Consider the following 14,877-nt stretch of genomic DNA (forward strand, 5'->3'; position numbering starts at 1 on the left):
TCTCTGAACAATCCTGCAGATGTCCATTGAAAAATCTTGACTTCTGATCTTTGTAAGCATATAAAAGAGAATATGATTTTAAGCTTTTTTATTTTAAGGTGCTTGCAGTCGTGGGGTAAGTTGTTCAAAGCCTCTCACAGCAAGCTCAGCTTTGGCTCCTTTCCAGTCATCTGAATTTTTCCTCTGGCTTCACAAGAAGCAGTGCAACCAGCTGACCACTTTGAAAAGTTCCATTCTTAACATTTGCATTTATGCTTGCGATAACTTGGAAATTCGACAATCAAACAATTTTCTAATTTCTTTTCCCATTGTTTTCAGTTCATCAACATAACTTAGTAAAATTACTCTTGTGTGAATTGGGGCAAAACTTTCAAAATTTAATGGATGTAGCTATTAGCTTAGCTATATTAGTGTAACACAGTACTAAGTACAAAACGGTAGGGGTCCAAGTTAAACACACATGTAAAATACAGCTTTCTGAATGTGCAACCCTTCCACAGATCAGGATCTTAATGACCAGCAGGCTAGGGTAGGTCTTTGCTCTGTATCCCCAAAGCCCAAGGCATATGGAAGCAGGAGCATCTGGCTTTCTAAGGCCAGTCCTGCTGCAAAATGGCTCCATCCTCTAACCTTGGGGGATGTGAAGAACAGTGAGGAAGCAATCTTGGCCAATCCATTGTAAAAAACTGCTTTAGGAATATCAGTATTGGGCAGTTTTCCTTCAACAGGCTACATTATATCTTTCAAATGCACAAGCAGTATTGATGTTGGCACAGAGACCAAGGGCACATTGGTCTTCCAACAGCAGATTTCCATATTATGGAGCTAGGGATCTACCCTGTAGAATCAGAAGGGGGAAAAAAAAAAGATACCTGAATGCAGGTGGGTACATGCGCAATGTCTCTGCAATCACCATGTCCAGATAAGGGAGTTCTTGCACATTTTGGTAATCAGGGACCATCTGAAAAGGCAGGAAGAAAGGAACAATTACATTTCCTCACATTTAAGTGCCAAACTCATCTCAGATTAGCTTTTAAACCATCTATTTTTTACTGGGCATTTTTCCTGTAGAAGAACTCAATGTCTTATCTAGAACAGTAAATGATAAAATTATACAAAAATGTGGGCAGTAATTAAATGTGTGTATAACATTCCTTTCATCATCAAAATGCTTTGGTGCGCAGCCCAGCTGAAGATATAATAATAAATCAACTTGCTAGGAAGTATTAAAAACAGGGCATTACAGAGAGCATTAATAGCTACAACAGAGCTATTGTTTTGTACATGCACTAAAATCTGCACAGGACCCTTGTTTCTTCCCAAAGACGAGAGTGGGGCAAATCAGGAGCATTTTGTTCACAAGAAACAGCAAGTCCTTCAGTTATTCTTGTTGATGTTGGAGCAAACCCTTTGCCCTTTCCCAGTTATAGAAATAAAGCAAAGTGCTAGTGCTGTGATGCCTGTGATGGGGTGGGAGATGGCACTGGAGGAAACTGGCACCCCAATGAGGAATGGCACACAGCAGTGAATTGATCTGCCGAGTAGAGGGGGCTGAAGTAGAGCTCAAATCTCACCCAGCAGAATTGCAATGGTGCCTGGGGAGAGAAGCCTGCTTGCTCTTGTGGCCGCCCCTTGTGTAATGCTGTTTCATTTTGCATGGCAGGCTATGCCTGAGACCACATTTTCATAAGTCTACAAAACCACCCGGCCCTTGCACTGAGTGGTGGGCAGTAAAACTCAAACAGCGCTATAGCTCAGAAGACTTTACCCTCTGACAGGCAGCAGACAGACAGCGAGAGACACCAAACCACGGACGACCACCAGCAGCAGTGACACGACTCAGCACATGGACAAACAGAATCTCTCCCACTGTTACCTTCCTTGGAAAAAGGACATTTTCCCTGTCTTATTCAGTGCTCTCAGCAGAGGGCAGCCAAAGTACATCTAATAACCACGATAGGAAAGCAGAGTTTTGTTTTAAATTAGAGCATCTCCTAAAGACTGACACAGAGTAAATTGGAGAAAAGCACAGACGTCAGGCTAGACTAAACCTTTTATGAAGATTTGGGGCCCCTGCCGTTCACAAAGGGGACTGGATTCCATCCTTCCTTTATTTACTACAGCACTTTTCATGTATAATGCATATTTTATTGAATTTTCATGCAAAAACATATGGTACATACTGAAAATACTAAGCAGAGAACAACTCCAGATGGTATGCAGAAAAGGCGTACAATAGAACGAGGATACCTTGCTGGATTAGGGTATCCCACTTATTCAGCACTAAGCCACCATGCACCATTTCACATTAACTGATCTTTTCTAGGAAGGAAATAGATACATTCTATTATCCCCATTTTCTGGCTCAGGAAAGAAGAGCAAAACCAGAGAAAGTAATTTGCACAGGCTGAGCAGAACAAATGTGTCTGCTCCTCTCAGGGAAAAAGATGCAACTCAGCTTGTCAATAGATGAAGTATTTTGTCAGTATATGTCAAATATTATCAATACAGGAAGTATAGACTGCACTGACGGCCTTTCAATGTTGCTTTTATATTGCAGTGGTGCCTACTAACTCAGACCTTTGGCTTTGGTTGATGGTTATCAGACAAAGGACTAGGAGACTAAAAGCCACAAATGGCAGCAATGTCATGAGAACCATGGCTGAAGGCTGTGTGAAGAGCTGTGCTCCAATAATTTGAACAGCTAAAACCAAAGACAGGAGGATGATTTTTATCATCCTTGCTTTGCAGAAAGAGATTCAAGGGCTACCTGATTTTGCACAGAAAATCAGTAGCAGAGGCTGGAAGTGAGCTGTGATCGGATTCAAATTTCAGGCCTTTGTGGCAAAACTACCCTTCTCCATGACCACATAGGTGCTCCACGCTGTGATGCAAATGCATCCTGTGGTCTGTATTAATTTTTTTTCTGCTAATTTTACATATCTCTCTCAGAACTTTCCTCTGTCCTTCTTATACTGTTCTCCTGCATCTCTTTGAATCCTGGGTCAGCATCCGAGTCCTGTCCCTGCAGTCCCTCCTGATTTCATGGCCAGGCTGGCTGAGGCAAGACTTCAGGCTCAGCATAAATGAGTGGTGGAGCCAAGAGCACACCGTGATGTGTTCGATTCCCTGATCCATGCTCTTTCCACTGGGTCTTCCTGTCTCTCTCATAATCCCTCTACTTACTTCTGGAGTCAATAATTAAGATAATTATATGGTAACCTGATATAATAAGTAGCCACTAAATCAAACCATACATCAACAAATAATATAACACTAAATTATGGGAGCTTTGATTTGCTCTTTCAAATAGCTTCTATACCTTCAGGGGATTAGCAGTTCAGAAAACAAAACAAAGGTGCAAAATTAGCTGATTTTCCTTAGAAGAAAATTCCTTCTGTTTACATAAAGAAAAAGGGGTCGGTGAAATGGCAGCACAGTGAACTTTGCTATCGTGAGCATGGCAGACACATCAGTCACTTCCTACATCTGATGCAACTTAATTATTGGCACTTCCATGCTTTTAGTATCGAAGTAGCTGGACCTAATTTAGTAGTTGTTTGCAAGGTCTGACCCAGGGCTGTGTAAAGTAAACACCAGCCAAGTATCTCTATTTAGGAAGGACAGTTTGCTGCTCTTTTTTCCCTTTCAAAGAAAATATTTTCCATTTGTTTTTCCACTCCCTCTCTTCAAAATATTCCTTTAGCCAAGCACATTTCAAAGTAACTTAAATACGCTTTTCTCCCTAAATGTCCCTATTTATATCTTTCAACTGCTGGCAGGTTTGCTGGGGTGGGGGGTGGTGTTGTGCAAAGATGCCGCTTTAACCCCTTGCAAAAAAAGGAGTCTGCATTGCCTCTTACTCAAGATTGGGTGTTTTTTCATTAAGAAAGAGGTTCATTTCTGTATCAAGTAGAGATGTGGGGGGAGAAAGGAGGCACCACATTGCATGTAATAAAACATTCTGTATTTTAGTTTTGCAGCCACTGCTTTGCACAGCAGTTTGTCTTATACTTTGCACAGCCTTGTAGTGTCTTTTCCTGTTGAGTGAAATGGCCTGGTAACATCTTCTGGCATTTCTCTGCATGCATGTTTCCCTGGTTTGATTTCTGGAGTTGTGGTGGTACACCCTGACCCATCCCAGACTGTTCAATCACTTCTGAGGTCCAGAAAGCATCTAGTTTGGCCACAAACTCTCCTTTATGACTAACAGCAAATCCCAGGCCTCTATTCCTTAGAAAAAGGAGTGAAATTAATTCTTCACCCCACAGAGTACCCTGAGGTGAAATACCAGCAGTGATTATAAAGTCGCCTATGTGCTATAAGGATGATACGTGTTTTAATCCCCATATAAATTCCAAGAGAGATAACTGCCTTCAGATCCACCTCTGCTTTTCAGTATTGGCTTTAGCGTTTTCTAGGCAGGCAAACCTATTTTTTGCCACCACCCTCAGTTAACTTTTAATTCCTCAATGAACACCAAGGGAATCCAAGTGCTGACAGGAGAGGTCTCGCCAATCTTTCTGCTGCAGTTTGAGATGTTACTGTTCCCAGTTGCTCGCTCCTCTTTGCTGGCTGTGGTTAGCGTCACCACAGCCAAGTCAGCAGAAGGGAACATATGCCTGCACCTCAGTTGCTTCCATACAACGTCCAGGATAAACCCATCTTCAGTGACAGTTTAAGACAAGATACTAACTTTTCCCCAAAGTAGCTGCTGAGTGAGGCACAGATCCTCCTCTACCACCTCTGTTTTGGGAATAGTAATCCAAGTACACATCAGTGAATAAAAGATTTCCACTTATCCTATTGGTCATGGTCTGGTGGTGCTCAGCAGCCAGAAAAGAAAAAAAAAAAACAGAAAATTTTGTGTAGCTGACAGAGTATAAAGTGCACCTGAAATTGATTTGGAAGCAGCGAAGGCTGCAGAGACCACATTCCTCATAACTAGCGCTGCTGAGTCATGGCCTGAGACTGAACCGGCTGTGGTTTCTGAGAAATTGCAATCCAAATCAAATGCCTCATGGGCAGGTGTGACTGTGACAAAGTCCATGTCAGAGAGACGACGTGCAGATCTGCTTAAGTGCAGATGCAGATCCATGAGTTATCTGCATATGCATAGCTACACAGCCCACATCGGCTCTCCCCCAAAACACAGACTTTGGATAGCAAGAGGATAGGAGGCGGTGAGTCAAAAACAAGCCAGCATCATCCCCAGTGACTCTCACCCACCCCCCCTTTAAAATTGCCAAAAGAGCTATTCAGACCATTGCCATAGCTAGGATTCACAAACAGGACAAGAATGTTTCTCGATCAAATGGATCAAAAGCTGCTGATAGATCAAAGAATGTGCTTGGGGTTTTGACCTCTCTGGTCACACCTAGGAGCTGCTCATCCCCTAACAGAACTAGAGCCGGTGTGCCACGCTTAGCCTAGGAGAAGGGGAAGAAATGCAAGAATAGTATGTCAAGTTAGGGTTGCCCCATGACAACCTTTCCAACAACCGTATCAAGAAAGGAAAGGTTAGGGACAGAACAGCACTCAGTGTGCAGATTAATGAAAAAAAGGGGTGGGGTGGTTCAACAGGTGTCTATCTTCAACTTGCTTAAAGAAAGCTTGCTGCGTGTTTTACCGCTTCCACAACAACATGCTGGCATACCTGTAAAGCGCCAAACTAAAACCTCCCTACAATGTCAGGCAGTGAAACAGGGACAAAGTTGATGAAGTAAAATTTCTTGGCTTTATCCTCAGAACTTGGCCCAAATACTAATAAAAATGCTTAAGGCTGTCTGCATGCGATACTTACTGCAAAATATCTCTCTCTGCTGTCTGCGGTCCAGCCTGCACCTGCCAAGTGAGATGTCTCCCCGAGGCACAGCACCAGGCAGAACCAGCCCTTGCCGCTGGGGAAACGGGACCATGAAGCTCCTGAGTCCCACTCGTCCCAGGAGGCAGGTCATGGCAGAAGGTGTTGCTTTAAGATACACTGCTTTAAGATAGAGAAGACCCTGCCTAAAATCACCAAGTGTCTGTTGGCCATTTCCAGTGACAGAGGCCTACAGAAGGGTACATTCTAGCAAAATATTCAGTTCTTGACTACAGAAGTGAGAACAAGGTTCAGGAACAAAAAATAGAACAAGCCTGATTTCCAGATTAAGATGCAGCAGCAAGAGGCTTCCTGAGCTGCCTAGCATCTCTCCTCTTGAATCCTTACAGCACGCCTTGGTAGCACTAAAATCTCACCAGCAGCATTGTGCCTTCTCACATGCTCTCAGAAATGAACATTGAAGTCCTCAGCTCCATCCCCTCATGCCTCTTTCCCCAGAAGCAAGCAAAGGCTATCCAAAACATGTACTCTCAAGCTTTCCCTTTATTTCTTTACTCCATACGGGTTACCTGCCACCTCCCTCATCTGCTTGGGTTGTCATTCAAATCAAAATGCAGCACAAAGGCTCTCACCCCCACCCTTGGTGGATGCTCACTGGATTTGGGAGCGTTACTTTGCCCATTGAGGCACTTCCCAAGCTGGAGCAGCACTCAGTGCTTCAGACATCTCAAACTCCTCCTGGCTACTCAAAAAGACTGTGCGTGTGAAATAAATTTAGTATTACAGCTTTTTGTTCAAATCACCTGCCACTCACCCTCACACCTCCTCCATACTCCACCCTTCACGTTCCCCTCTCACCAGGTCCATCACCGTGCAAGTCGCGTAAGCGCAGGCAGCGGCAGGTGCCGATTCGCATGCCAAGTTCAGAGGTGGTGGGAAAGGCCAGCGCACCAGTTATGCACTGATAACCACATTACACACAGACCTTGCAGCCAAGTTCCCTCCATTGCTTTGGTGCATATCCACGCAGCTCCCTGGGGTTGTATCAGTGTAAGGGAGAGGAAAATGTGGTTCTAAGTATGTACCCAATAGTGCTGGGGAAAGAGCCAGGAAGTGTAAGGTTACACCAGTGTCGACTCTCTTTAATGTTACTTTGCTTTTCGAATCAAAGACTTCAGCTCCTGACAGAAGACAGACCTGCACTACCTCCAGTAGCTTTCATGGTGCTAAAACAAGGTCTTCGTAGCATCACTGTTCACAAGGAAACTTCTGTGAGATAAAAATACTTCCTGAAACTGAACAGTGTCCCAAAACCAAACAGATAAACACAAATGCTGCAACCAAAACAGTCAGAAATTCTCTTCCACCTACATTACTACTGACACATGGTGATCAGCAAGAACAGAATGAGTGCCATCAGGTAGAAGATCTGGGGAAAAAAAGGCAGGAAAAGAGAAGAAAATCACTAAGGAAATCCTTTGAGGCAAGCTACAGACGAAAAGAAAGGAGAAAAAAAAAAGTTTCAATCTCGGTTTTGTAAATTTGTCAGCTCCACCTAGTCCCAGATTCCTGTGCCAAGAGAAGTGGGTGCCCTTAAATGAAAAGCTAATAAATAACTGGGAGTGGGACAGGGCGGCTGGGGCACTTTGCTGTCACAAAGGAAGGGGCAGGTTCCCAGTATGCTGACACTGCCCGGCCAAGCACCTTTTAATACACAAGTACCCTCATTATACTTTTTTTTTTTTTTCCCCCTACCTAGGTTTGGTAGGGAAGAGTAGCTCCTCTCCAGAAGTGGCTCCCTACCTGTATGCAATGCGTGCCTCTCTCCAGCTATTTGTGGATGTGATATAATCCCTGGCTCTGCATTGTAGCAGGCTAAGCCCATCAGAGGCGCAGAGACTGCCCGTTTCTCGCTCCTTAAAAACCACTCAGCCCCCAGGAAATCCCCTCCGGTTCTCTCCTCATCCCACCGAGGCTTGAAAGTCTCTCTACACTTGTCTGACACAATCAAAATTTCTACTTGGGTGGCAGAAATGCTGAATGGAGAAGGATCCCAGTGGGAGGGAGGCAAGGAGGAAATTAAACAGGAGAAAGGACTGCCAGAGGCCCAAAAGGCTGAGAAAGAGAATTATAAAACTGGGGTAGGTCTGTCCGAAGGGCATGTCACCAGTCCAAAGCACATTAAGCACTGAAGTTCGTGCAAGACTTAATCCTTCCTGCTATAGAAGTGTCCCTTGGTGGTTGCTGCAGATCTACAAGAATAAAGAGGAGGGATTTTTTCTCCCCTCTCGGCAGACATTCATGGTATCACATAAGAGCCAGATGATTTAATTTAATCATTCCTGCTCCAGCTGGTATTTTCTGTATGGAGGTGACAGTGCTTTAAATTAGGGCCTTGCATATAAAAGGCCCGTGTGTTTAGTTTAATCAAATGTTCATTTCCTCACGTTATGTTTATATTAAAAGGCATCAGCATGAATTTTTATGCTGCAAATAGAGGTTATCATATGGGCTATGTAGTGAGGTCCTCTTCGGTCGTTCTTCATCTCTATGGCCTCATACACTTGGCAGCCTTATGGACCGAGAGGTGACTCAGCCCCAGGCATGCAGTTTGGGGAAATATGCCCTAGAGAGCACAGTCCAACCTACTAGGAGAGCAGAGCCTTACACAAAATAAATTACTTCAGTAATTCGCCCTTCTGCAGATACTTAAATATGGGCTTGAGCCAGTGACTGCTTAAGTCATTGGCTTCAGCAGTTGCTGGATGAGACCTTTTCTGAATTAGTAAACAGGCAAACATTCACAGCAAAGAAACTGCAAGATTCCTCCATCACTCAGCATAATTATTATTTGCTCTGACAAGGGCAGGTCAGTTTTAATACCGTACAACATTTATGTAGTGCCTGATGCCTTGAAAACATTTTATGTACATTAGGTGCAGTACAACAATAATAAAACTTTGCCTTTCCATAGTTGCTTTTCCCCTGAGGCTCACGAAGTATTTAGCAAACGTTAATTAGTTGGTCATCTTCCAAATGCATGTGTGACGTGCTCCTGGTAAATACTCCCTCCCTGTACACAAGGGGCCAGCAGAGGTGCTGAAGACTGGGGCCAACAATTTACAACCTTACAAGTCGAGCACCCACCAACTTGAGCCTTCATAAGGAGCCTGATTTTTCAGCCTTAGTGTGACTCCTGTGAGTAAACAGACAAATACTGCTCTGAATGCATAGACTTAAAATGACAAAAAAAAGAAAGAAATCCATTGTAAGACATTTAAATATGTCTTAAACAAAAAGAAGCTTTGTTTTTAGCTGCCAAGATCACAACTCAGGGTTCAGACTGTCCTTGAGAAACTGATGGTACTAAAAGTACACAAAGTAAAGAAGCTTGTCTGGTGTCAAAGCTCCAATTCCTTGCTGCAGACTTCTGCACCTCCTGCTTAATACATGTAAAATTTTAACCCTTCTCCCCTTACTTTACCCATAGTGAAGGATCAGAGCCAAAGGGAGAAATAATTTTCTAATATATGGTTTAAAACTGATGAGCCCTGTGAAGCCTTGGTCCTTGGAGCAGAGGAGCGCTGGTACAGCCCATCTGCATGGCAACTCTTGACCTCCACCTCCCTTTTCTCCATATCCAGACAGCGCTGGCAAACTTTCCCTAAGTGGGACCTGTTCTGTGTCACTCCCACTTGCTGCCTCATTTCTTGACTGGCAATGTGGCTTATGCCACGTCCAGTCCTGGCTCCAAATTTTAGCATATGTCCTTTCTACAAGGCATGAGGGAAAAGACTGTTCCTGTTGAAACTGCTCAGATTTTAGCTGAAAATATGAAAAATGGAGAAAGAAAGGGGAAAATCATCTTTTCTGACCAAAGCTATTCAATGCCTTTTCCTCTTCTGCTCCCTCTGGAAAGTGCTGACTGCCTTGGGTACAACAAAGCAATTTACAACTGGTATGTGAAAAAACTTCATAGCACTTAAAACAGCTTTTGTGCTTTCTCCCTCCAATGCATGAAGAGGATCTTTCAAAAAAACTAGATGCCAGTCCAAAACCCACTACCCCACGCTCAGTGGGGAGCTGGCTGTTAGCAGAGGTGTCTGCTACCATGACACTATCCTATGACAAACCTCTCTAGATATTCAGATAAAGCTGTCTGCGACGAATCCTGGCAGATGCCTATTCAAGGATTTCTTTCCCTTTCTTCCCTTACTCTATCTCTTCTCCATCTGGGAACACAGAAATTTCCCTAAGCCTGTTCACGCTTAGATTTAGTGAAGCCATCATGGTGTCATGTTCTGGCGCTGTTTTGTGTCTTTGCTTTCCTCTACCCTTTGTAGAGCAGCATGGCACGGCTGTCCATCTGTTTATGATTTACTTCACACAATGACTTGGTCCCGATTACACTGATAGGCACAGTAGGTTATTTGAGGGCCAACTGGACCTCTGTAATGACACTCATACTGTACCCAAATCGTGGGAACGTTTCCAATCAATAAAGGCCAGTGGAAAAACTCCACCGGGGCCACCCCCAGGAAGGCCTTCCTGTCCTTAATCCCAGGAAGGAAAAACAAAAACTTAATTTTTTATCTGGAATCCTTCTGCAATTATCAGTGTCCAAGTGAGCCACAAAAACTGAAGAGAAGACAAGAAGAGAAACTGAGATCTGGGTCTTACTGACATTTAAAGATGCATATTGAAGAAGAGATTATGAAGAACAGCATGCAGTTCAGGAGTCCGCATCTGTTGTCGTCCCCTTTAGCACAGACCTGAATCACAGTCAGAGGAGCTGCACCGATACGCACCAGCTGAGAACAGACCTGGGAAGTGCAGCCATCTGGGGGGCACTGCGTACTGCCACAGGTAGGAAGCCCCTCTGCGCTTACTGAATCACTGGCCCTTGCGAGCACACGGGAGCGAGGGGGAAAAAAACCCCACAACTCAAAAAGCTGCAGGGTGAAGTCACAGGGTCAGCAGTGAGAAAACACAGAATTCTTTTGTAATCTTGTGGTGGGTTGACCCTGGCTGGACGCCAGGTGCCCACCAAAGCTGCTCTATCACTCCCCTCCTTAGCTGGATAGGGGAGAGAAAATATAATGAAAGGCTCATGGGTCAAGATAAGGACAGGGAGAGATCAATCACCAATTACCACCACAGGCAAAACAGACTTGACTTGGGGAGAATCAGTTTAATTTATTGCCAATCAAATCAGAGTAGGGCAATGAGAAATAAAAACTAAATCTTAAGACATCTTCCCCCCACCCCTCCCTTCTTCCCAGGCTCAACTTTACTCCCGATTTTCTCTACCTCCTCCCCCCGAGCGGCGCAGGGGGATGGGGAATGGGGGTTGCGGTCAGTTCATCACATGTTATCTCTGCTGCTCCTTCCTCCTCAGGGGGAGGACTCCTCACACTCTCCCTCTGCTCCAGCGTGGGGTCCCACCCACAGGAGACAGTCCTCCACAAACTTCTCCAACATGGGTCCTTCCCACGGGCTGCATGCAGTTCTTCACGAACTGCTCCAGCGTGGTTCCCTTCCACGGGGTGCAGTCCTTCAGGAGCAGACTGCTCCAGCGTGGGTCCCCCGTGGGGTCACAAGTCCTGCCAGCAAACCTGCTCCAGCGTGGGCTCTTCTCTCCATGGGTCCACAGGTCCTGCCAGGAGCCTGCTCCAGCGCAGGCTTCCCACGGGGTCACAGCCTCCTTCGGGCACATCCACCTGCTCTGGCGTGGGGTCCTCCCCGGGCTGCAGGTGGGTATCTGCTCCACCGTGGGCCTCCATGGGTGCAGGGGCACAGCCTGCCTCACCATGGTCTTCACCAAGGGCTACAGGGGAATCTCTGCTCCGGTGCCTGGAGCTCCTCCTGCCCCGCCTTCTTCACTGACCTTGGTGTCTGCAGAGTTGCTCCTCTCGCATATTCTCACTCTTGTCTCCAACTGCAGTTGTGCAGGTTTTTTTACCCCCCTTCTTAAATACATTGTCACGGAAGCACTACCGCCATCGCTGATGGGCCCGGCCTTGGCCAGCGGCAGGTCTGTCTTGGAGCCGGCTGGCATTGGCTCTATGGTTCACAGAGGAAGCTTCTAGAAGATTCTTACAGAAACCACCCCTGCAGCCCCCCCATTACCAAAACCTTGCCATGCAAACCCAATACAAATATGAACAAGGTCATTTCTAGCATGTTCTAGGATAAGACTTTATGGAGAAGACAAATGGAAAATATTGCTCACGATTTCTTTTGCTTTATGAGTAAGCTGCTTTGGCCTTTATTTATTTATTACCTCACAGTCCCACAACGATCCTGGTGTGAAGACCAATTTGCTGTTCTTTCTCTCTTGCTTCTCAAGGATATTTTTGCTTCTTGAACCTGACCCTTTCCTGTCTCAGTGCCTGGCCACCTCGCTCATTTACCTCTCTGTATTTCCAAGGATACCCTTATTTTTACAATTCACAACACCTCACTTCTGTGCTGTCATTTCACTTACGGCCACACTACTTTAATACCCAGTATTTTATCCTTTCTTTTTCTTTTTCAAAGCTCTATCCTGCACCAAGTTGCAAAAGCTCTGGGATGCAGGGGAACCTGGCCAAAACAGTGGAACCTACCTGGATTTGAGCCAGCCCTGACATGGAGGCCACTCGATCCAGATGCCAGTGAGACACAAAGGTGGCACCCACAAAGTGACACATTTGCCGAATTCAGCACGAAAGAGCACTTTTAAGCCAGAAAAGCGCATAAACTATAGCATTCTGCAGGGGGTTCACTAGCAATTTTGCCCATATAAAATATGTAATAAAAGATGGTATCTTTTGCCCTTCTTAGCATGCATTGTGGCACAAAGATCTATCGATATCTACAGATGGGCTAGTTTGTGGGGAGGGATTTGTACAAAGATGGAGCACAGCTGTAGTCTTTTCCTGTAAAGGGCCTGTCACACACACAAGATTAGCTAGGCATTCTCAGAATATTACCAACCCCGATCACTCAAACATTATGAGCGAGGCCCCAGCATAGTTAGAAATTGGCTAGAAAACACATGAGATTTATGGCAAATAATAATATTTTGAACTTCATTGCCTTCTGGCTTCTGAACTGGGAATCACATTTTCAGTCTTACCTTTTCAACTAGAAACCTTTTTTCCCTTTTTTTTTATTGGTTGTTTTTTGTTTTAATAATGAAAGATGAGATTCTGGTTATACACCTGACTTCAGTGTCGAGTGATTTGAGAGAATACAAAACAAATACCCAGAGACTTGCAGCGCGATGGCAGGATGCTGGTAATATTCCATTTACAGAGCACCATGGGCCATCCTTGCCTGCCCTTTTGGCCATCTGCTGCTAGTGCTTGGCTAGAATCACACGCACCTTTTAAAAAAAGAAAAAAGGCTACAAGACCAGGAACTTCATGTGAATAAACATCACACAAGCATGAGCTGCCCCTCAGAGTGCCCACAGTTTTGTAGCACGTGTTTCGGCAGGGGGGTGTGGGTTACTGCAAGAGGGGCCTCGGGATTAAGCATCCAACCTCCTCCTGAAAATGCCAAACTTGGTACCTTGGAAAAGCTTGACACAGAATGAAATTGAAACATGCAGACAAAGTAACTGGGGGTGGGGGGGAACGGGACTGTGCTGAGTCTATATATAGCATTTTGTTTCTGCTGGGTACTGGAGGGGGGTAGGGAAGGGAGGAAGTGAGGGGGAGAGAGGGAAAAGGAAGATAAATTTTGGTTGCTGCTGTCACACGCATATCCACTTATCTATGGCTGAAGCCCAGACAGCTGTGTGACTCTAAATGAAGAAATTTAATTAAAAAGTAAAAAATGAAAATCAGCAAGAAAAAAACCCAGGACTTCATGCTTCCCACACCTACCCTGATGTATAAATAGAGACTATCTGACTGACGAAGGGTGCTTATTATTTCTTTGACTTCCATGTGTGTAAAGAAACCTACAATTCTTTCTAGTGAACAAGCAGAATAATCACAAATCCAATGGCATGTTGCTGCTATTCCAACTTTGCTGCTCCATTTTAAATGACATCATTCAACATCTTGGTAGTCCCAGTCATATAATACCTATGATGCACTAAAAAAAAAATGGCATTTGGATCAATCATGAAGGAAAAGATTTTGGAAAGCAGGTTACTTGGGATCATATTCTGTCTGAGTTACACCTCTTGTAACAAACACGTTGGGAAAAACTGCAAGTGGATGCTATTCCCTTTTGCACCTCCTGCATACTTAGACCTGCCTTCTGCCAGCGTAACTTAGAGCAACCTCGCGGTTTTCCCTGCCTTAGCTCCCAAGGCATTTGTGATGTAGCTCAGAAAAGCCAGAGCATCTTGCACTTCTGTCCATACCCACTGCTTTTCCTAACACATTCGCTTCCCATTTCACATTATGGCACAGTAAGAGAGATTGGTATTAGTACTTTTGGCCTCTCTTCATGCGCGCACACATGTATGCGTGTGTATTTTCTGTAACACATCCATCAATTTGAAATGGTATAAAAATGACTAAAAAAAAAACCCCCGATCTTTAAATCTCAGAAGATTCAAAGTGTCAGTACTGCGAAGTCAGAAAATTCATTCCAAGTCCTATTTATCTAGGTCAGGATGTGGGAGGACTTTTTTTTGCGTTCTGCATATGCATGTTACCACTTTTGCTCCTTGGTACTACACAGGCTGGGAGCTGAAGAGCCAGGGAAGATGACGGCTTGCTCCCTGCTTCCAGTGGACTTGACAGAAAAATCCCTTTTGTGTTCCTTATAATGGAGTCTTGTCTCATCTCTACCACAAGAGACGCTTCGGCCAGTATATTACAAATACTGTGCTGACAGTCAGTGTGTGTATGTAGCTCTGCCTCAGTGCCACATCACCACTGCCTCTTCTTTAGACCAGGAGAGAAAAGCAGCCTTAAAAGCAAGGAACAAGTTAACAAAAGGCTTCATTTATCTCCAGCTGATACCAACGTGACAGCGGGAAATGCGGGGTCAGATTCCAGGCACATTATTGCGAGGGCAGGAGAAGCACAGGGAGTAGCTGCTGTGTG

The 14,877-nt window shown here is 44.7% G+C and overlaps 1 protein-coding gene across 1 annotated transcript in view; it reads right to left on the bottom strand.

The window, feature by feature from the left end:
- Positions 1-14,877, bottom strand: part of TBXAS1 (thromboxane A synthase 1) — a 231,588-nt gene that overhangs the window by 6,114 nt on the left and 210,597 nt on the right. Inside the window, exon 10 of the mRNA XM_075706989.1 lies at positions 873-961. Within this exon, the coding sequence (XP_075563104.1) occupies positions 873-961 (89 nt within the window). The remainder of the gene's footprint in view (positions 1-872; positions 962-14,877) is intronic.

This window comes from Pelecanus crispus, chromosome 1 (genome assembly GCF_030463565.1).
Source record: "Pelecanus crispus isolate bPelCri1 chromosome 1, bPelCri1.pri, whole genome shotgun sequence".
Lineage (NCBI taxonomy): Eukaryota > Metazoa > Chordata > Aves > Pelecaniformes > Pelecanidae > Pelecanus > Pelecanus crispus.